The sequence below is a fragment of the Vicia villosa genome, linkage group LG6 (genome assembly GCF_029867415.1).
Source record: "Vicia villosa cultivar HV-30 ecotype Madison, WI linkage group LG6, Vvil1.0, whole genome shotgun sequence".
NCBI classification, from domain to species: domain Eukaryota; kingdom Viridiplantae; phylum Streptophyta; class Magnoliopsida; order Fabales; family Fabaceae; genus Vicia; species Vicia villosa.
Genome location: NC_081185.1, coordinates 95309224 through 95332320, shown reverse-complemented (window position 1 = coordinate 95332320; position 23097 = coordinate 95309224). Strand labels below are relative to the sequence as shown.

The following is a 23097-nucleotide window of genomic DNA, read 5'->3' as shown; positions in this document are numbered from 1 at the left end:
GTTTACCTTAAGGTCAGACAGAGGACCCATAAGTGCGTGAGTTTCCCTAGAAAAAGAAAAAGAGATCAATACTTGAGATTGATAAATTTTGAGGAGGCTCAAGATGTATTCTCGGTTCCCAATCAGCATTGGTTTTGGGATTTGAGTAGCTAGTGGTAAAGATTCCTCAGAAATCTTGTTTTCCTTGGTATTCTTTGATTTAGAAGGAGCCATTGATGAGTTGATTCAAGAATTTGAAGGATGAAGAAGTTTTTGTGAGTTGACTGAGAAGGAAATAGTTCACATGCAGAGAGTTTGAGCAATAAACTATAAAAAAGATAAATTATAAATTCTATTTTTAAAAGGGGAGAGACAATATTTCAGTTGTGAAAAAATGGACAAGTGGAAAGGATCACAAGACACATGTAGTACTAAAAAGAGCTGATGGAACAGTTACATTTTCAATTGCCATGATATCCCTAGAATATAAGTACCATGATGGAACTCTACACAATGCATGTCTCGATGATACGTTTGAGAAAAGTGGTCATAATGACCATGACGTCATAGCAGTAAGAAATTGTAATGTCAAGTGATAAAAAAGTCCCTTTCTCCATGTTTGTCGAAAAGAACATTTTTTGGGGGGCAATTTGTTAGCTGGAAAAAATCCAAGTTAATATAAAATTGGTAGAGCAAGAAGAGTTGAAAAGATTCTTAAAGAAATAAGGTGAAATTGGCAAGTTTTCGACTATAAAAATTTGAGGTGAAGAGCTCGACATGAAGATTGATGTAAAGATGGTTGTATCTTCAAGACGATGTTAAAGATTTAGAATATTTTGGAAGAAATCTGTCACTTTTCGACAAGAAGTTTTAAAACGAGGCTAAGTAACTATGTTTCCGTCTTATCTATTTCTTAAAAGACGCGTGGAAGCAAATTTTGGGTGAAATGCATGCAGATGAGAAACGTGTCAATCTTTGTAGAAAAGACCGTTCGTTACAATTATTTTTATTCTAGCATAAATAGGAGTTTTTATAGTAGGATTTGGTGTGTTGCAATTACTACAAAAATACTCAAACACTCAAAGTATCTGAGTGAAGTGAGAAACGAGTAAAAGAGTGAAATATATGTATTCACATTCAAATCTTTAGTTATCATAGGAATTTTGACCTAGTCGAAATTGTTGTCATCTGCACATAAAATTACATAATAATTCAACAAACTCTTAGCACATGTATTCTAGGATCAATCTAGTCGATACTGCAAGTAACCTATTTGGAAGACTAGCGTTTGTTTACCAAATTTCACGGTAAACAAACGCTTTTTCCTTTTTTGTTAGAAGGGTCACCGATATTGGAATCTCTCCGAGGAGGGCTTCTCGTCCCGCGGATCCTTCGAGGTCTTTCACGTAAGATAATAGCTTGCCCAACTGAATGAGTGACTCGATTTCATTTTTTAATTGTTGGCAGTATTCAGTATGGCGATCCTTCATTTGGTGGTAAGTGCACCACAGACCTTCATCTTTTCTCGTTACTGCTCCCACAAGTCTCGACCAGGGAGGTATTAGCAGTAAACCAATATACGACACTTCACGTAATATATTCTCCCGTTTTGCATTGACCAATATGTATACATCGGGAGAATTTTCATATGGCCTTCAGTTGGGTCTAGCGACTGGTCGATCTCGTACAGAGTACCTATCATGTTCTTTTCAGGGTCTCGACCCTTCTTGTCAGCCTGCAGGTCTTTCCTTGGCATCCCGAGATCACTTCTCTATGTTACTTTCCTCACCCTTAATGTAACATTCAGCCCGATTCATTACCTCATCCATATTTGCAGCCGACTTCTGTGCCAGAGATTCATTAAACTGGCCAGCCCTTAAGTCGTTTTGGAATGCTCCCACGAACATCTCCTGGTTTGGGTGTGAAACTTTTATGGTTTCCTCGTTAAAGCACACCATGTATTCACAGAGAAACTCATGCAAGCCTTGCTATACATTGAACACGCTGGTGGTGGACACCTTTCAGTGCTTGCTGGCTGCAAAATAGTGCACATCTTCTTGGTTAAGTCTTGATAACCAGTAATCGAACACCTTGGTAAACTCATGTACCAGTACAGGGCAACATCTTTGAATGTCTCTACCATAAGCTTACATTTCAAGGAGTTGGAGGCGCCAACCACTGCCATCTGATTGTTAATAGAGATGATGTGCGCCTGAGGATCGCTCTTGCCATCCAAGGACGCCAAAGGCCGTGGTTTGGATTTCTCTGGTACCACATCGTCCTAAATGGCTTCAGCCTATGATTGGGGATCCAAAAGCTTCTCCTCTGTGTTCCCATCCAGCTGGCTTAGAGCTTGCAAGGTCTAGGTATTGTCTTGTAGAGTCTCATTCTGTTAACGTAGAGCCTCCATGACGAACATCAAGTGCGCCGTGTACAACGGATGATCCTGCTCGCTTTGGATGGGTGATGATTTGGACATTGTTGAGAAAATAGTATGTGAGGTCTAAGAAAGTTTTACCCAGGCCCCACGGTGGGCGCCAAATGTTCCTGATAAATACCTTTGGATAGTCCTTCCGAAGCAAATCAGGCAGGGCTGCAACTGTTCCGTATGTTTGAGAATATTGAATATTCTATGGTTAAAGAATGCCTTGTCCCTTTCTCCACGAGAGGCTTTCCTTTTTATAGTTTAGCCCTTAGCCCTCCATATTCATGAAGAGATCTCCCCTCATCTATCGCTTTTAAGGTTTCTATAACATCTGTCGTCACCATTAATGAAAGTGTTATACTCATTCTCCATTTTCGTAACTCTCATGCAACCCCGTAAGATATTGTAATCGTCGCTCCGGTCTCATACCTCGAGCACCCGACAAGACGTGCAACCCATCTTGCTGACCTTGCTCATCGACTCTGAGTTGGGGAAACCCCCTTTCACCCGACCTCATAGCCTGACCCAGAATAATAGTTAGATCCGACCTCTTACATGTACACATCATCCTCTTGCTTCTATGGGTATTCTTTACACGAGTATTAAGTCAGCTAAATTCACACCTCATTACAAAATCTAAAAATGCAACCATTATAATAAAGAATTTCATATTGCTATATATTGTTTCATTAAGAATAGTCATAAGAGCAACGACATCCCATTTTATACTTTTGTGAAAAATATTGTGAGCTCAAAATGAAAAATTCATCTGCTTCACCAAATGCTTGTGTCCCTGATATAAAATATAATAATAAGAATATTTATGAAACTAACAATAAAGGATCTAAGATGATATGAAAACCTAAAGTTAATATCTGAGTTTTTATTGCAGGAGTGCTTTACAATCTTAAACACTAAATAGTATCTTGATAGAGGTTGTTCACTTCAAAGCATATCACCAATGATAAAACCTTATTCTTCTCCTTCTTTCCTAAGAAGGGAGATTTTGTCTCTTGTGTTGATAATAATAAGGGAAAAATATTAGGTTTTGGTACAGTCGGTAAGTCCCTCGTTCCTACGATTGGGAAAGTTCTTTTGGTTAAAGGACTAAAATATAATTTGCTTACAATTATAACAGACCCTTAGAGAGGGTGATTTAAGGTTAATTTTGATCTAGAATCATCCATCTTAATCTTAATTGCTTTATTTTTTATTTGAATAAGTCATTTTCATACACATTTAAATTAATTATTTGTGTTTTTTATGATTTCATTGCTTTGTTCCCGTGTGTGCGCAAAGTTGTCTTCTTCCCTGTCTCATTGCGGTGTTCAACTGATCTAGATTAAAAATATCATCTTCGACCTATATCTGGTGCATATTCGATTAATAACTTTAATGTGTTCAACGTTGGAAGCATATATATTTCAAATACTTCAATTTTGTCATATTTGTAGACATTGTCACATGTGTATGCAATTGACCGTATTATACTACTCCCTATTGTTTTATTTTTTTATATTTATTGAATAATTAATATAATTGGTCTATCTAATAGACAAATGTAAATAGATTTTTTTTGTAAAAATTATAAATAAAATCATAGAAAATAGTATTTATAAAAAAATTTATTTTTTAAATTTATTAAATAATCAATTTGTCTATTATATAGACCAGATACATGAGTTATTTAATTAATCTAAAAGTATTTTTTTTTTATAAATAAGAATTTCTTTGTAATTTCACTCTTTTTGTTTAAGTAGAATCTATCATTTAAATGAATATTGTTTTAATTTAGTAAAATAAAAACTTAAACATTAAGTAATGACTAATGATGATTGACCCAATTAATTACAACTTTAAAAAAAGTAACATTAATTTTTATTTAATTTTTTTAATAAAAAAATTAAATAAAGAAACATAATGTATACAAATTAGAATAACAATCAATAAATATTATTTTTCTAATTAAACTTGAATAACATATTTTATTAATTTACTTACATTGTACTACTCCATTTACTTACTATGAATTCAGAGCATAATCCAAGTCACATTCTCACAGTAAACTTATGCGCAACATCCAACCAACTATGCGTGCCACCGTGTACCGATTTAGGGATCATTCGGTTCTAATTACACTTTTACACGTAATCTCAATGATTTTTTTTTTTCTCTTGTCACCGTGACCCTATAAAACGCTTTTTCTTTTTATTTTTTTCAAACTCAGAAACTTCGAATCACTTTTCGTTTTGTTTCAAACTCTGTTTCGTGTCTCTTTCTCACTCAAAGCTGCAAAACAAACAAACACCTCCTTACTCCTTTCTCTCTCACTCGTTCTTTCTCTCTCTAGGGTTTTGGAGTTCCAACTCCATCACGGAGTGTTCGAAGCGGAAATTCTAGTAGGTAGGTTTGGTACGTGCACTTGCATACTCTTTAACTTGTTTAATTTTGATGTTTCTTGAATCTTGGCATGTGAATGTTGACGTCAATTTTGCGAAATTTGGGATGATAATGAGTTGTTTTAGTAGTTTGAAGGATTCAAGAGAGGGGGGAAATGATAATCATGTGATTTTGTTGTAGGATCGGTAAAATTGGGTGTTTGTTAGGTTAATTGCTCTATTGTGATGTTTGAAGTTTGAAGTTTGAACAATTAGAGAGTAGAATTTGTTTTGTTTTTAATGAAATGTTGCATTGCCGTGGCACGCTGCGTTGATAATAAGATTGTTATATGAATGGTGTGGTGCAGGTGAAAGATTACAGGTATTAGCATATGTAGGTAGTTGTGGGTTGTTTAATTTGCTGTGGTGGGTGTGAATGTTGCTTGGTGGTGTATGATGACGATTTCTCTGGACTTGAATGCCTCTCCTGTTCCGGAGGAGGAAGATGAAGATCCTTTTGAAAGGCAGGTGGAAGAGTATGATGTGCCAGAAGAAAAATATAACGCGGTAGAAGAGCGCATAGAAAGTGGAGCTGATATAGCACGGCGGGTACACTTTTCTCTCTATTATTATGTTTTTTCTTCTGTTTGATGTTGTTGTGTTTGGTGGTTTAAGTTGGATTTGATTCATTCTGCCTTGGAATACTGCGATGGTAGTTTCTTGTTTAACGGTATTCGATTTGTCAATTGTGGATCACGGAAAATAGCGGTTAATTTGAATTCTGGTACTCAACAGTGCCATAGCGACACTATAGCGGCTATTTTACAATAATTTGTGCTAAACAGCGTATTGCGAAACAATAGTGATTTGTTCAAATTCTGCTATGTAATAGTGCTATAACCTTTACTTAACAACTGTGATTGGCATGGTTCATAATATATAGTTATTTTCACATAGGATTTTCATTACGTTTCGTTGGGAATCCATTTTCATTTTGATGGGTTATTTCTTTTGTCAGCTTGACTGTGTTTTGTGGTGCAATGACTTATATATTTTTCTCAAAAGTTCTATACAATTTTTAATACTGAGAATACTGCATAAAATTTTCAAATTTGGATGCACCATCCTATGGCATAGGAAAAAATCAATTTAAATGATAGATCATTTTTAAAAAGAGTTGTTGGAAACATGTCAGGAATTAAATCATCTGCCTAAGAAGGAATCAAGCTGATTCTACACCAGCATTAATAAATATGTCTAAACCTTTCTTTTTCAGAAAGTATACCCATGCAAATCCATGCACTTATACATTGGTGCAATCCGTTTTGGTAAAGTCCCATGCCAGCATCAAAACTTGATGATGTATTTCATTTATTTGAATTAGTAGACAACTGAAATTGCTTAAAAATGTTTGTGACTGTTTTGCTTGTCTTATAAAAGAAGGTTTAGAGAAATTTAAATATAATTCGGTCAAAGTATACATTATATCTAAGCCAAGAAATTTTTGAATTGAGATTTTTGAAGATGCTTAAATAGTATTTTTTTTTTTTAATCCAATTGGTCTAGGAATTTGTAGAAGTTCAACAGTTTTGAATATCAAGAATATTTTGTTGTTGTCTCTCTCCCACTCCCTCTCTTTGTCTTCTCCTTTCCACTTCCACCTACAACGAAATCAATTGATAAATAGAGAACATGGAGATATAGAGAAAAATCACAATCCGTAAATTGGGTCTTTGCTATGTTAATTCTTGATAAAAACTGGATGGAGTCTCTGACAAGATTTCTTTTTGGCCTTCCAGTTATAAATATGCCACATATTCTGCCTATTCTTTTGTCTCCATAAGTAATCAAAATGTATTTTACGTTTTAAGGTCTCTTTATTAACCCAAATGCTAAACTCCTGCTTTCTTTTAGGAACGTGAAGAAAGAAAAAAACGGTTGAAAAGAGAACGTTCAGATGACAAGCCCGTGCAAGCATCACAGCCACCTGGATATGATAACTTTTTCCATAATAAGATTCTTAAATCATATGATAGAAGTAAGCTTCCTCCAGGTAAGGATTTCTTCCCTGGGCAACTCGCTGGCTTGCTGGTGGCAATTGATGATGTAATTTCATTCATATCTTGTCTCAACGATTTATTATTTTCAAATAACTAGTCTTTCTAGAAATGGTAAAATAGATTTCTTGTTTTACAATTCCATTTATATACTTATTTTGGATGATTCTTTGGGATAATTATTAGATGTCACCGATGCTATTTGCTTAATTTATTCTAAAATTAGTTTTGGATGAATAAATTTGGCTTATGTCTTTCCAAAGTTGCAAGGATTTTGAGTTCTTATGGGACTATGAGTGGAGATTAATGATCCTATCAAATACATGATGCAAAGGATTTTCTGTTTATAAAATGCCGAAGAATAGCTACTTTATAATCTCCTTAAGGATTTTCTGATTGAATTTATATAACAGATTAAGATTATTGTCAATGTTAGTAAAATGTAAAAAAATTTATTACTATCATTATATTATTTACACGCAGGTTGGTTGGATTGCCCTTCATCTGGTCAGGAAATTTTTGGCATGATACCTTCAAAGGTTCCATTGGGTGAATCCTTCAATGACTATATTTTTCCTGGTAAAAGATACTCGTTTAAACAAGTGATACATCAACAGAGAGTTTTAGGGAGAAAAGTAAGTAGAATGTGTTTTCTCTTCTTTTTTATATAGGTTTTAGTACAGAAGTGATCAATGAGTCATGCAAGTACCTGGGTTGGCTTGCTTCATTTGACTGCCCTTTTTAACAGTTTGTTATGTTGGCTTGCAGCTTGGTCTGGTCATTGATTTGACAAATACTTCTCGATACTATCCAGTATCAGATCTAAAGAAAGAGGCTATCAGGCATGTTAAGGTTTGTTGAGGGCATCCTTCTCCCCAGCCATATGTTTTTTTAGTATATATATTAGATCTTTAAAACAGTGGCTCCTTTTTCTTGTCCTTACATTTGAAGACCATGGTTGTGGTTTAGATTCAATGCAAGGGCCGCGGTGCAGTACCTGATAATTCATCTGTTAATCATTTTGTCTACGAGGTTTGTTTGTTCTTTTTTAATAGTATTGTTGTAGTCTTTCCAAGTTATTTTGAATAATATGGCACCTATTTCTCTTTTTAGGATAGGCTTAGGCTACCATGCTGTTGTTTACTTAAATAAACATATACATTACCTTAGAGACATGCTCCAATAATAGGGATTTCTTATATTTTCAAAACTATTTCTTACACAAATTTCATTTTTATAGGCTAGTATGTATTGAACGCTTCCAAGTTCCATTGCCATTATGCATCTCGATTTCATTTTTACTGTTAAATAATATTATGGTCTAGATAATTAATTGGTTTTATATCTTAATATTATGTAGTTCTTTATTCTTACTATTTTAAACCTTCATGCTCATATCTAATGTGATTTTTAATGAAACATTTTGATCAGAAGTATATAACCATATAGTTATTTTCAATTTCAGGTTATACAATTTCTATCTCATCAAAAACACTCAAAGAGGTATATACTCGTTCATTGTACACATGGTCATAATCGTACAGGATATATGATAATCCATTATCTAATGCGCACAATGTCAATGTCTATTACTCAGGTCAGCATTCGAGTCACTATATGATTTCATATCTCCATATGACATTTCACAAGTTCAGTATTTATACTTGTTTGTTTTCCTTTTTCACAGGCGATAAAAATGTTTTCTGATGCACGGCCTCCAGGAATATATAAACCTGAATATATTGATTCATTATATAAATTCTATCATGAAAAAAAACCTGAAATGATAGTTTGTCCTCCTACTCCTGAGTGGAAGAGGACTCCCGAACTCGTTGATCTCAATGGTGAAGCAGCTCCAGATGACGATGATGATGATGATGGAGTACCAGATCCTCAGTTGCATGTATGGATAAAGTGAATTCTTTTTTATCATATGATATCACATAATATGTATAGGTTGTCGATCTTCTGGCGTGTTTTCATGCAAGTCTTATTTCCATTTTCCTATTAGTTCTAACACATCGTTTGGGTTTAGGGGGCCAGCTCAAATATTCCCTTATCTTTGCAGTAAAACTCGTAAATTATAACATTCTAAAAACCTTTTTTTTTTGAGAAAGGTGGGGGTACCCGCTGTATATTTGGCCATTTGGCTGTCTGTCTATTATCATTGTTATGTACCTCGAGCAGCTTGCATTCAGAAACAGTGGTCTAATTGTTTCTACCTTGTAGGGTGGCTGTGTTCTTTTGGAATAATTTTTTAATGTTCTGGACTTTTGTTGGCTGTACCCCTTTTCTTGAATACTCTAGAGTTCTACTGTGTATGGTACTGGTCTCTCATATTTTACTTCTTTTCTTTCTATTTTTAAAGTTAAAGATGTCCAGAAAAATTCATGGGATTCCTGAGCTAGTCATTTGACTGTGTTTCCTGGTGTCCATTTTCACTCCTATTAAGTATACCAATACCATTACTGTAATAGGTTCATACTTCATATGTCATTCATTGAAGATAACATTGCATTTATTGTGGTGTCTGTGAATGACACTTACTGTTAAGCTTGTTTATTTTGAATTTGGTCTGTCTTAAATACCGTGAATGGTACCTTAGTACATTCTTGAACCTAGTTGTTTATAAGTTTTGTACTTTGGGTTGAACAGTGTTTGATAAACTGATAGAAAGAAAAGAGAAAGAAAATTTGAATCTTCGCTGAATATTGAAACTGAATATGAACTCTTATATTGGGTTCTGAGGTAACCCATATTTACAGAACATGAGTCATAGTGACTAAATTAGTCTAAGACTCTGAAACAGACTCTAACCTACTGTAACTGCCTCTGACAGCTGACCACTGACAGCTAAACACAACAGAATAGAGAAATAGTCCGGTACAGTGGAGACTGTGTAAGGCCTTGAAAGAAACTAAACCGATACATGCCTATACTCTTTTAAGATCCTTTTTTTCTAATGGTAATTAAATCTTGATGTCTTTTCTATGCTCGTAGGAGAACCCTGAGATCAACACAATAATGACAAATGATGATGTTTTAGGAGATGAGATATCTAATGATCAGCAAGATGCATTTCGACAGTTCTGCTTTCAAATACTCAAATTAGGGGTTGGGGTAAGCCTTTTGAATATCTATCTTGTATGAGTGTCAGTTTAGTATTTGAGATGTGATATCTAATTTCTGAAATTGCAGGCCAGAGGACGCATGCAATTTCCAGGGTCACACCCAGTTTCTTTAAACAGGTCCGACTTATCTGAGCCACTAACATACTATATTGTGATATTTTATATTAATTAAGTGGCAAACCTTAGGTTATAAGCTCTAGGGCTACTGTACTTTGTCATACCATCCTTCTGTGCCTTAACAAATCTTATGATTATGTTGGTGCTTAAAGTTGGTTTTTTGTATGCACTTCTGTCCGTTTCATTCCTTGTTTGAAAATGAGTCATGTTTGTAAATTGTCAGAGGTTACTGTGTAAAATTAATTCTACCTCTAGATTCACCCGGCATTAAATTTTGCAAGTTTTCTTTCTTTTTCTCATTGATAGAAGAATTTCATTAACATCTATGAGGTAGAATCTAGAGGTAGAACTAATTTTACACAACAATCATCTTCATAAACAAAAAACTCCACAAAAATTGACAAAATCAATAAAACAAAACTTTCCATTCCCACAACATCTGTTATCAAACACGATTAAAAAGGCAGTGTGCTTTATGTAAAAAAGAAGCAAACACCAGTATATTCAAAAATGAAGTGATGTGCCTAAGAAACTTTTTTAAAATTAGATTTATATCTATGAAGACTGGAACCAATCAAATTATGCTTAGGAGGGGGTGTGGGGGATTTTATACAAATATAGTGTTAGTGCCAAACATTTTTTTGCTGTAATCTAATTAATGAAAATTTTCTTTACTATATTGATATTTAAGTCTCTTTTCTAAACTTTTCATTTGTTTTTATTCTTCCATAGTTTTATAAATGTAGCAATAAGATTTCCCTATTGATTTTGCTTTTTTTATTTTATCCGTATTATGCTAAATTTGGTTGCTTTGTAAGCAGGGATAATTTACAGCTGTTACGACAGCGTTACTACTATGCAACATGGAAAGCTGATGGAACAAGATATATGATGCTAATAACTATGGATGGATGCTACTTGATTGATAGAAACTTCAATTTTAGAAGGGTTCAAATGAGGTTTCCTTGCAGGGTTACAAATGATGTATGTGTGGCGTATACTACTATTACTGTTAATTACTTAATTTAAGTGGAATTTTCTATATGTTTCTGTTTGAACTTAATGGTGCAAAAGCTAATACACTTATATCTCTGACTTTCAAGGGCTTGGCTGAGAAGACTCACCACTTCACATTACTTGATGGGGAGATGATTATTGATACATTGCCAGATTCAAAAAAGCAGGAAAGAAGATACCTAATATATGACCTGATGGCAGTCAACTTTGTTTCAGTGATAGAGGTTTGGTTTATCTGTAATTTCACGATGTAATACTGGTTGTTCTCATTTTAATTTTGTATGATATTGTTCCATAATCGTGCCCTTAGATGTAATTTTATTTGCACAGTGGAAAAATACTAAAATTAATGCAATATTTTTATTTTGACTTCGGTTTCTTGTGGTTAACAAAGCAAATGCAACCCTATTTTTCTAGAGAGCATACCACCTGTTTCTTTTGTGACCTTATGTAGTAGTTTTTTTCTTTTTTTTTTTTTTAATTTGGTTTATTTTCTATAGAAGCGGTATATTTATTGTTTCTATTCATCTTCTCTTTACTTTTTTATTCTTTTATTTTTCTTTCTATTTGTATGATTCTTTGTTGATCATCCAAAGTTCTTCTCAATGTAGCTGGATTGTGCGATCCTGGTTGCCATATATTATGATATGTGAAAGGAGTGTCTTTTAGTTGAAATATTTTATCAATTGTGTTGGCGGCTAGGTCGCCAAGATTGGTAGAGGGTAGAAAGATCGCAACTTGGATTGGAACATCCTACCTAAGTAATTACCAAGGATCAGCAAGGGGGTAGCAAGATTGCATAACGTCTAATCGTAACACAGTTCCTAAGATCCTTTATAAGTACGAGTTAAAGAATAGAACATCCAATGGAATCACCAATTCACCAGAGAAGAAACAAAGCAATATTTATTCAAAAACAAAGCCAAAACACAAAAACAGAGGCAACACAGGCTTACTGTGCGCAGATCAGTATGCGAAAGTAAGAGGCCGAACTGTTGCTTTGGAAGGTCAAACGACTAACAAAGAGGGAGTGATAGGCAGATATGATTGTGACTCATGATAGAGGATGAAGAGTACAGCCGCACGACTCTGCATAGACAAGGAAGATTGTACAAAACAGAACGAGAGGCATAGATGGTCGTGAAAGGCAGGGAGACAATGCAGTTAGAATGAGAGGTTACTAAAAAAAATACGAAGATGGAAAATGCTGGCATGGCTTACATTTTGCGGTTCTGGATTTGTGTATTTTAAATAGATCATTCTGTGGTGTGCTTTAGTTATATTTTCTTTAAAGATGAAATATCCTGAAATCAATTTAACATTTGGTCATCAGATTAATCTTTACATAAAATGTTTGTATAAATTTTCATCTAATTTGTCCTCTATAATCTGTGTTTTCTTTTTCTTATTAACAAGTATATGGTTTAAGTGGTTTAAACTTGGTGCAGCGACCTTTTTGTGAACGGTGGAAGATGCTTGAGAAAGAAGTGATTGAACCCAGGAATCAGGAACGGTATCAGGGAAAAAATCCTTACTATAGATATGACATGGAGCCTTTCAGGGTATGCATTTCTGACCTGAAATTGGGCATATAGCTCGAGCTTTATTTTTCTACTGGTAGTTGGTTGTTGATATATCTGAATGATTAGGTGAGGAGGAAAGATTTTTGGTTGCTGTCTACTGTTACAAAACTTTTGATCGAATTCATTCCAAAACTCTCACATGATGCAGATGGTCTCATATTTCAGGTAGGTAATGGGTGTAGATCATTTTCATTTGTCCTGAATATTGATATTGATCATATCTCTCTGACCTGTGAGTAACATGCTTCTGGTTCAAGGCCGAGCTGGCAAGTAACCAATATTATAATCACATGGCTTTTAGCTTTTTAAGATATTTGTTTTTCTCATCATCGGTTCTCTCTCACATCAGGGTCTACATACTACTGTATCTTATTCAGTGTGAGAATAGAGGTCCTTGTGGCTTATATAGTGATCTTAATATAAAGTCCAGTTCCGTAAAAGAGACATCATATCTAGCCTAGCTTATAGAAGATCAATGTTACCTAGACTAGCTTATAGTCTAGGTATGTTGGTCCATTCATTATTTACTCTTTACCGGAGTCTTTCCTTTTTCTTTCCTTGTTCTTACTGACTGACTATCTATGATCAGGGATGGGATGATCCTTATGTACCTCGCACTCATGAAGGTCTCTTAAAATGGAAATATGCTGATCTGAATTCAGTTGATTTTCTCTTTGAGGTGATATCTTTCAACTCAATATCTAAGTTTTTGAATGTTGCTCTTGATGTTTCTTGCTCCACTTATCATCTGGTCACTTCTTGTTTTGCTAATGTACTCAACTAATATTTAGCTGCTTGTGTTTGACAGATAGATGATGACCGTCAGCTGCTTTATCTCCATGAACGTGGAAAAAAGAAACTCATGGAAGGGCATATTGTTGCATTCGGAGGTCAGGAAGATTTTTTTTATTTCATCACACCTGTCCAACTCATTCAGTTTTGCTGTTAGTTGTTCGAACATCTACCATGTATTTTGTAGATATCAGTGTATATCTGAGAATATTTTCGAAGATCTTCAACGATCTTAAGAATATAGTGGAATGATTTAGTTATTTCCTAATGTAATCTTGTTTCCTTATTTTACTATGGTTAGTAGTCCTGTTCTATGAGTGGGCTTGTGCTTGGGCTAGTAAAGTATATTATACTTTACAAAAATTGTTGTTAAAAATAAATAGGACAATTGACCATTTAGTAACATATTGTTACACTGCATATAATATAACAACCTATTTTTTGAAATTTTCATTCCCTTTTTCTCCATCCTCTTTCCCTTACCTAAATATTATAATTTCAACTAGCGATAGGATTTCATGCTTCATTGTTTTTTTTTAATTGTAGAATAATGAACCATGTCATGGCTTCATTTGTTTCTCAGTACTTTTACAGGTTCACATGCTAGTTTGATGTCCAGATCAGTGGTGTTCTTATCACTAGAACCAATTTCTTGCACCCACCAGAAAGTTGGATATGGAAATTGATGTCTAAGTTTTTCTGCAATAACATTTCAGCAATACTTATGCATGCATGATTTTGCCATATTTATGTTTTGAGCCTGTCCAGTTTTTTTAGTTGCTTTGGTTCCGAGCAAATGCTTAATGAAAATCTAAAATCTGCAGAAGGTTCAGATCCTGTACCTTATTCAGGAAAGATCATCGAGTGTGCTTGGGATGGAGATAAAAATGAATGGATATTCAAGCGAGTCAGAACAGATAAGTCGACTCCCAATGACTTCAATACTTACAAGAAGGTCCTTTACCAACTACTTTGATTTTAAATTTCCTTCTTGGCTCATTATATATAACATTTTAGCCATTTGCTCAATTTATTGCAGGTGATGCGAAGTATAAAAGACAATATCACAGAGGATGTCCTGTTGAATGAAATAAATGAGATAATCCGCCTTCCCATGTATGCCGACAGGATTAGAATTGATAGCAAAGCACATCACCACTCTAATACGGCTAGGCGAAGGTAATCAATAAGGAACTTGTGGTCTGCAAAATTTTCTCTGGTGGGAGAAACACATGTTGGAAGTGTACATCTATTGAAAGCTAGATCAAAGGGATCTACTGATGGTCTGCAAATGGCCATCATTCAAAGGTTCATCATATCAAGTAATTAGTTAACTATTAGTTAGCTATTAGTTAATGCAGGTATTGGTACCACTCAAATTCAAGCCTGGAACCATTTCCTGTGGTTATCTAGATGATGACTTAGGTATAGGATCTCAATGTATAGTACCTTACAATTTTCTTTGTTAAGTAGTGGTTATAAGTTGTTGAAAGGGTAGTTGTTTACTAGATTCAAGTTTCATTACATTGGTAAGAATCTTCCCTGTATGTGAATATTAAATTGGGGAAGTTCTAACAAAGCATTTGATTATCCCCATTGTAGAATTTATTCTGCATTTACCTCACTGCGGCGCATTATCCTCAAGTAGCTCCTTTGAGTTTCAAAGGTTCATGATCTTCTCCATTTTATAAAAGAAATTGAGGGCCTTATTTATAAAAAAGTTACACGAATAAAAGATCTATAAGATCTCAATAATAGTTTCCAAGAAAGACATATTTAGGTAAACAAAGAGTTGTGGTGTAAGAATACAAGTAAGGGTAAGTTATGTATTGCATTAGACAGAACACACCACATAAAAATTATTAATTCTGTTACAATTTCAAGTGGTGTTATGATTCATATCATACTATAAAATTTCGAACACTATACAACACCATCATTCTCACTGCACAGCCACATACGAATCCATCTGCGCTTCGAGCCTTCCTGTATCAGTGTCTGTCTGTAACACTTCAAAGCTCAAAATCACAAACCTGTGTCTGTCCACATGTTAAGAAAATGAAGTTACGTTCCAACAAACTAATAAATGTGCCATAACGGGCTGAGTATTGAAAATCTAAACATACAGAAACAGAGCTTTCAAAAGCTCCTAATTCCACGCAAGGAAACTTAAACACTTCAACTTTCTCCTAAAACAGAAAAGCATACTTCATCATCAAGTAAATGGCAAAAAAGATGAAATGAAGAGGAAACTTCATATCACCAGCTAAAAAAAGAAAACTTCATCTGCTATGTAGAAGCAAAGATAACTAAAAGCCTGCCTTTCAAATCATACTTATGCAATCTTTTTGAGGTTATGATTGTCGGCACTATCCAATGGAATTAACTTACATATCAAATTCTTCTATTAAGAAAAATGACACTGATAAACAATAGATGTTTCACATATTTCTAACTGAAATATGTAAATGTAAATATTCACTGACCCTGCTTCTATTTTAGGTTTCTATCCTGCATTGTCTTCTTTGTAAATGTTGTTTCATTCGATTTTCAAGGATTACATGCATTATCAACCTATGCTATAAAACTTCGACCGGTCATTGGCACGGCCAGTATACGAACTCAATGAGTCAATGATTCCATATCAAATCAGTCAAGCTAAATCAAATTTCATCAGTATTTCCAATCTAATTAGTGGCTTGGACCGGTCACATGACCGGTCCCTGGATCAAATATATCAGCAAAATCATCCATAGCCATCAACAAGCCAATACCAAACATAGCTAGCTACTCAATAGAAACAAACAGATATTCACACACAAGTTCAGATGCAAACTCACCTCAAACACCAAAGGATCAACCCAACAAACACAAATCAGAACACTTGCAACACAGGTCTTTTTCCAAGCCTCTTGATCTCTCTATCCATTTTCCCAGTAAGCATCAACCCAAACATCTTATAATCACAAACCAACGACCAAAAGGGGTGTTGAAAAGTAACCGGAACATTCTTCTCAACAAAGAAATGACTATACCAAGCACACCCATACCCAGATAAAGGAACAAACAACAAAAACCACCAACTGAAGAAAACCGAACCCACCAAGAACAAAATACTCAAAAGCGTCCCCACAAAGTGCCAATGCCTCGTTGCTCGTTTCGAATGTTGAGTCACATAAAAAGCCCAGAAATCTTCCAAGTTTCTGAAATTCATTGGGTGAAATAAAGTATTAAAAAATCAGATTTTTTTGAAAACCCAGTTGGGAAAAAGGATGAAAATCTATGTGGGGTTTGAATTTGAAGAGTGTGAAATTGGAATGAAAATTGGAATTTTGGGGGAGAATGGAAATGCGTTGAATTGGAGGAAAGTGTTTTGTGTTGTTTTGTGGGTGTCGTGTATGGATTGGATTGGTTTGGCTGTCTTTCTTGTAATTGTATTGGATGATATGAGAGAGACTTCTTATCAATCCTCATCCTTTTTCTCTCTTGTTCAAAATATCAAGAACCTAAAAACAAAGAATAATTTCTAATAATAAAATAATTAAACACAAGTGATTAATGAAGCTCAATTAAGGAAAAAATATTTTTGAAAATTTAGTTTAAATTTTAAATTTTTTATCTAAACAATTGTCTTTTCAATTTTTTTTTCTTCCAAATCTCCTACTTTCCAAATAAATGTACACATTGTTTTTTTTTATATATAGATGAGTTTAGATTCGCTCGAGTATCGTATTTCTCCAATTTTTCAATTTGTTTTATTGATGTGTGACTGTTTGTTTAGAATTTTCGACGTGTTGAGTTCGACAAAGAGAATATAATGCTAAAATAATACATAATTAAAATATGAGAACATGTGGTTGTATGTGCGACAGGAGTAGTTTTTGACCTTGGTATTGAGTTTGACACATTGACCCCAGGTTTTAGAACTTAGCATATTTCACAAATTATGTGAGTGCTTTTTCTCATAATCAATATGTTGAGCCATTAACCATGACGGTTGAGGCAAGATAGTGTATCAGACGAGGAAACAAAAGTGGCAGTCGTACCACCACCTCAAACTATGGGGGACTACTGCAAAAGGACCGATACAAATCTTAAAAGGTTTTATACCCGCTGACCCTGATAACTTTGATATAATTTTTTTTGTACTTTCAGGTTTACGAGACAAACCTTTTAATGGTAATGCACTTCAGGATCCTTGGGAGCATCTTTCTCGCTTCCATGAAACAACCTCCATGTGCATACCAACTAAAGTCACCGAAGATCAGGTAAAGCTGAGGTTGTTGGGGTTCTCGTTGATAAGAAGGACCAAGGATTGGTTACTGTGCCTTTTTAATGGTACCATCGGAACTTGTATAGAGCTAAAGGACAAGTTCCAGGAAATATTCTTCACTACCACACAGTTTACTGAAAGAAAAGCTAAAATCACACATTTTGAGCAACAAGAGACAAAATCTCTTTATGATTCATGGGAGAGATTTAAATTGTTATTACGCATGTGCCCAAATCATAGCCTTAGTAGCATGGATCAAATGGGCTCAAAAGTCAAACACATTTGTTTTTGGATGCTTCCGCATGGGACACAATCAAAACAATAGTTGAACGTCGGGTAAAACATTTAATTGAAAAAGTATGTTTGAATGAATACCGCTTAAATAGTGAAAAAGTTGTTTAGACTGAAGCTACAGGTACAATGAAAGATATGATAACCTTAGATGCTCATGCTGCTTTATTAGCTCAAATTAAATTATTGAATAAAAGGCTAGCTGAAAGCAGCTTGAATCAAGCTAACGTGAGTCAGGTACAAGCAATAAAACTTGATTTATACGGGGAAGGACATGCAAACAAATGTGCTCCACATAGGGCTCTAGTGAAGACGTGCAGCTTGCAAATTTTCAAAGGAATAATCCATATTCCAACACATAGAATCTAGGTTGGAAAGATTACCCAAATTTCAAGTGGAGCAATAATCAAACGCCAACTACAAACCAAAATACTCAACAAGCTCCAGCTCAGAGGAAACTGTCACCTTTGGAAGAGACCCTACAAAAGTTCATTCAAGCAACTCAAAGTAGCTTTGAATAGGTAAGCAAACAACATTAAACCATGAGTAAGAACCATGATGCATCCATAAAAAAATTGGAGATGCAAATTGGTCAACTTTCCCGCCAAGTGGTTGTATTACTTGGTTTTAGTGGAGGATTCAACAGTAATACTTTTGATAATCCCAAGAACTAAACTTGCAAGGCTTTGGAGTTGAGATTTGATAGGAACACCAGTGTGGAAAAAGATGAGATAGTGGAAGAAGTAGGACTTAAGACTCAAAATGACGTGAGTGAGAATGCAAGTGATCCCTCAAATAAAGGACTCACCATTGATCAGCTGATAGATAAAAACTCACCTTTGAGAAAGAGTAAGAAATAGTTCCTAAATGATCTTAGTCCTGAATTGCCCTACTATATCAAGTCACCATATCTTATCCTCAAGAAAAAACCAGTGGTGGAAGACGAGGCAGGGCTATTTTAAAAGTTCAAAGAAATAATTGCTAAGCTTCAGCTATGTATTCCCGTTAATGAATTTTTGGAACTAATGCCTAAATATGATAAGTTATTGAAATAATTCCTCGGTGGTAAAAAAGAAAGAAAAGGAAAGTGAACAGGTGGGCGTACCAGACAAGTGCAATCCTATATTGCACAGAAATATCCCTCCTAAACGGAAGGATCCAAGTAAGTTCACTATTCCTTGCAATATTGGGGACTTTAAGTTTCCACATGCGTTATGTGATTTGGGATCGAGCATCAATCTGATGCCTCAGAAATTAGCTAAGGATCTAAATTTGGGAGAGCCACAACCTATTGATATGAATCTCACCTTAGCTGGTCTTTCTATTACTTACGTATGGGGTATTAGAAGATGTTTTGGTATCAGTGGATGGTTTAATTTTTCCTACAGATTTTGTAATGGCGGACATGAAAGGAGAAATCGAAAGTTCCCTAATTCTTGGAAGGCCATTCTTGGCAATTGGTAACACCCTGATTGATGTTGAATCAGGTGAGCTCATGTTACAGTCTAACAATGAGCATGTTATTTTTAATGCTTGTGAATGGACACAATATGCCAATGACTTGGAAACATATTACCAAGTTGAAGTTGAAGAAAATAAACAGGGTGAAAGAATGACCAGGGGATTTATGTACAGCATAAGAGAAGCCCTTGCGCCTGATATACATTAGGCATTATGTGTCAAGCTAATGACATTAAAAAAGCGCTAGATGGGAGGCAACCCGTCAGTAAGTTTAATTTTGAAAGTTTTCAATTTCATGTTATTTAAATTACCCATTATTTTTATTATAGTTTGTCAAAGGAGCAAAAACATGTAGAAGAAGAAAGAGTAAAATTGGAAATAGGATGAAAAAATAAAGGAAAAGGAAAAAGGTATTGGAATTTTTGCACTGGCATCGCACGTGTGATACCTTTGCATCGCGTGCGTGATGACATGTATCACACGCGTGATATGAATTTCTCACAACTCTCAAGGGAGCTGACTATTAAGGGCTCGGAAATCCGTTATCATCGCACGCGCGATGAGGCCCAATACGCGCTCGATGGACCTCTAATTGCCTATAAAAGGAAGCGGGAGATCTAGTTTTCTATAATCTCATCTTTTCATTCATCTTCCCTATGAAAATTCTTCTCTAACTCATAGTTTTTGGCATATTTTCTTGCAAATTCTGGTTCTTGTGCTAATTTTTTTCAGATGCCTTGTAAGAGAAAAAGAATGCAAAAGTGGCCAGCCTCAAACACGCACATTACTTCATCTCCATCTCCAATGCTCTGAGGTACGTGTTCTTAGAACTTATAGAAACCAACATTGTTAGATAAAATATACGATGGGGGCAACAAATGATCAGTATGTTTTATAAACCTGGGGAAGAATGGGAAATGTAGCATGCTCTCAGAATGCGACTTGAAACAACATATTTTTGCCTTGTGCTTAGAGCATGGGCATCCTTCTTTAAACAGTCCCTAAAAGCAATGTCTAATCATTCGCAATTCATTATTAAACGGTGTTTGGGTCTGCGAGCTCTTTTGATTGGGGAGCCGATTAACATGGGTTATTTAACTGTTGAAAATATTAATTATATGGCTAACTCAGCGCAAATACTTGTGGGCATTTTTGTATTATTAATGAATTATGCAAGTTAGCTCAAGTCCAGACTCACTCTGATGACAAAATCATAAGTCCTATAGAGCCAATTAACGCTTCAACGATTAGGAGGTTTCAAAAGAAGCAGAAATCAACGGAAGCCTAGCAAAGGCAGGAAAATAATCAAACAGAGGGCAATGCCAAAGGTAATCATCTAGACGCTCAAGAATCACTGGTGCAAAACAATCGAAAATCCTATGAGATTTAAAGGGTAATGGAAGCATATGCAGTGGGGATAACAAGTTGGGTGAATGGCATTTCAACCACCTTGTGTGTTAAACCACCACATTTTGCACCGATATCCGAAGACTTCAATCAACAACAAAATCACATTCTGGTAAGAAATTTAAGCAATTGGTTTGCAACTGCGAAAGACATGGAAAATTACTTCAAGGATCAAGATAGTGCACAAGAAAGAAGAAGGGAACAAATGTGAGCTGAATGGAAAATACAAAATAGCAACTTTCACAACTCGATGAGCGACATGCAAGAACTTTTCAACTTTGATAATATATAATGAAGGGGATGAAGCAACTTTAAAGTTTAGCAACTTTTCATTATTTTTCTTGATCCCGACAAAGAGGAATAACTGCTTATAAATTATCTTCCCCATTGTATCTTTTTCTTTTTTCTTGAAATTAATAAACAAGTTTGCTTCTATTGTTTCTTTCAGATTTACAAATAATTGCAGTTCTAGCATTGAATATAAGAACCAAAAGCACCATCAGACGGAACTTGATCATTATGTTAGCCAATTGACTTGAAAAATTAAATCTTTCCACCCTCTCTTTGGAGTTTGGTAAATTTTTAGTTTTCCTGTCATAGGAAAATGAACAAGTTTGGGGTTGCTCTTGGAAGTGAGTAAAATTTAAGTTTGGGGTACTATAGATAGTGACCAAAATTCAAAAAATTGAGAAAAAAATCAAGAATTTAAAACAATTTCTTCAAAAAGAAATGAAAAGGACACAATAGAGATCACAAAAAGCATAAATATCTAGTAGCAATTAGAAGGAAAAAGTTGGAATGATAATGAAAGGAAAACTAGGAACCTTACTCCAAAGGTTTAAACCTACTTTCCCAAAAAAATACCCTACCCGAACCTAAACCATGTTACATCCAAAAAAGCCCTCAAGTGTGTATGTTTTAATTACTTTGATGAATTTTGTTAGAAAATGATCAAACTCAGTATGAGCATTTTCGTATGTTGATTGAGAGATCACCCTGTCAATTGATTGAATTATAGTGAGATGAGAGACAGGTTGAGTACTTTCTAAAGTTAAGGATGTTTTCTGATTTTTCCGGATTGCAGTTAGGAGCTAGAATGGTGATCGTTAAAAAATAGCATATGGTGATGTTCAAGTGTTACTGTTGTGTTTGTGTTTCTATTTGAAATTTTAAGTTGCAGGCATGTTACTTGAGGACAATCAACAGATTAAGTTTGGGGTTATTATGACACTCTGTCATTGCATATATTATGTTGAAAAAACAGAGAAAACGAGTCAAAGAGCACTAAATTTGATGAAGAATAGCCAAAGAACGAAGCAAAAACGACCAAGTATGAATAAATAACGACTTTGAGAAAAATTGATTGAAAAGGGAGCAAACGCGTGCAAACTACTAGATTTAACACACCACCATTGTGTGCCATCGTGTACATGTCGTATCTTCAAAAGTTGCATCGCGCGCGATGCAGGCTATCACGCGCGCGATGAACACTTGTTCTAGACAATTTCTAATGCGGCCTGATGAATTCTTAAGGCTTTAAAAGGAGACTTTTGGCACTTTTTTTAGGGTTCTGTAATTTCACACTACAAGTGACAATTTACAACACCGGAAGGCATATTTTGAGCGTATTTGAGGCTAGTTCTTCAAGGGATCTCTTATGCAAACCTCTTATTTTTATTTGATATTGTAATTCTCATTATGAGTAGCTAATTCTCTCATAGGTTAGGTTTTGTTTGATAAACCTATTTAATATTGTTGGGACATATTTTTATTTTCTTATTGCAAATAATTTGAGTTATAATTCTATTCAATTGCACCTTGTCTTAATGCTTTTTATGTGAGATACTCTTTTAATGTGTTTTTGGGCGCATAGGGAATAGTAACCATTAGTCTATGTGTTAAACCTAGAGAAATTGTTGTGCTTACGTTGGTTGAATAGGGATAGGACACCTCGAGTACTGGCTTAGAAATTAATGTTCTATTGCATCGCCTAATCTTGATTATGCTAGTGGACTAGGGATAGGCAACCCCAAGTATATATTAGTGAGCTATACACAAAGGGATTGTGTATAGCAGTTTTGTTAATTCGGCGTTGAATTATAGCAACAATATCATTTATGCAATACATCGTACATCAAAAGTAAAGAAATTTGGGATTATATACAAAACCTAATCGCTTTAGTATT

At 34.8% G+C, this 23097-nt stretch overlaps 2 protein-coding genes across 4 annotated transcripts; one reads left to right on the top strand and one right to left on the bottom strand.

Annotated features, from left to right (window-relative positions):
* Positions 1 to 4612: 4612 nt before the first annotated feature.
* On the top strand, positions 4613 to 15069 carry LOC131609350 (uncharacterized). 2 transcript variants are annotated; one of them, XM_058881032.1, is made up of 18 exons: positions 4613 to 4807; positions 5151 to 5391; positions 6697 to 6835; positions 7323 to 7474; positions 7608 to 7691; positions 7809 to 7871; positions 8305 to 8436; positions 8527 to 8742; positions 9840 to 9959; positions 10038 to 10087; positions 10909 to 11071; positions 11191 to 11328; positions 12553 to 12666; positions 12754 to 12852; positions 13277 to 13366; positions 13496 to 13577; positions 14304 to 14434; positions 14519 to 15069. In XM_058881032.1, exons 2-18 carry the CDS (start codon positions 5236 to 5238, stop codon positions 14660 to 14662), a joined length of 2073 nt encoding a protein of 690 aa, XP_058737015.1. In that variant the 5' UTR covers positions 4613 to 4807; positions 5151 to 5235; the 3' UTR covers positions 14663 to 15069. The 2 variants fall into 2 exon arrangements, with proteins under 2 accessions (XP_058737015.1, XP_058737014.1); XM_058881031.1 differs by having other exon boundaries at positions 4613 to 4816.
* Positions 15070 to 15287: 218 nt separating this feature from the next.
* On the bottom strand, positions 15288 to 16909 carry LOC131609351 (uncharacterized). Of its 2 annotated transcripts, none has more exons than XM_058881034.1 (2): positions 16320 to 16909; positions 15288 to 15512 (listed from the first exon to the last, which is right to left on the bottom strand). In XM_058881034.1, the coding sequence occupies exon 1, from the start codon at positions 16691 to 16693 to the stop codon at positions 16355 to 16357; it is 339 nt and encodes a 112-aa protein (XP_058737017.1). In that variant the 5' UTR covers positions 16694 to 16909; the 3' UTR covers positions 15288 to 15512; positions 16320 to 16354. The 2 variants fall into 2 exon arrangements, with proteins under 2 accessions (XP_058737017.1, XP_058737016.1); XM_058881033.1 differs by having other exon boundaries at positions 15288 to 15518; positions 16320 to 16903.
* Between the last annotated feature and the right edge of the window lie 6188 nt (positions 16910 to 23097).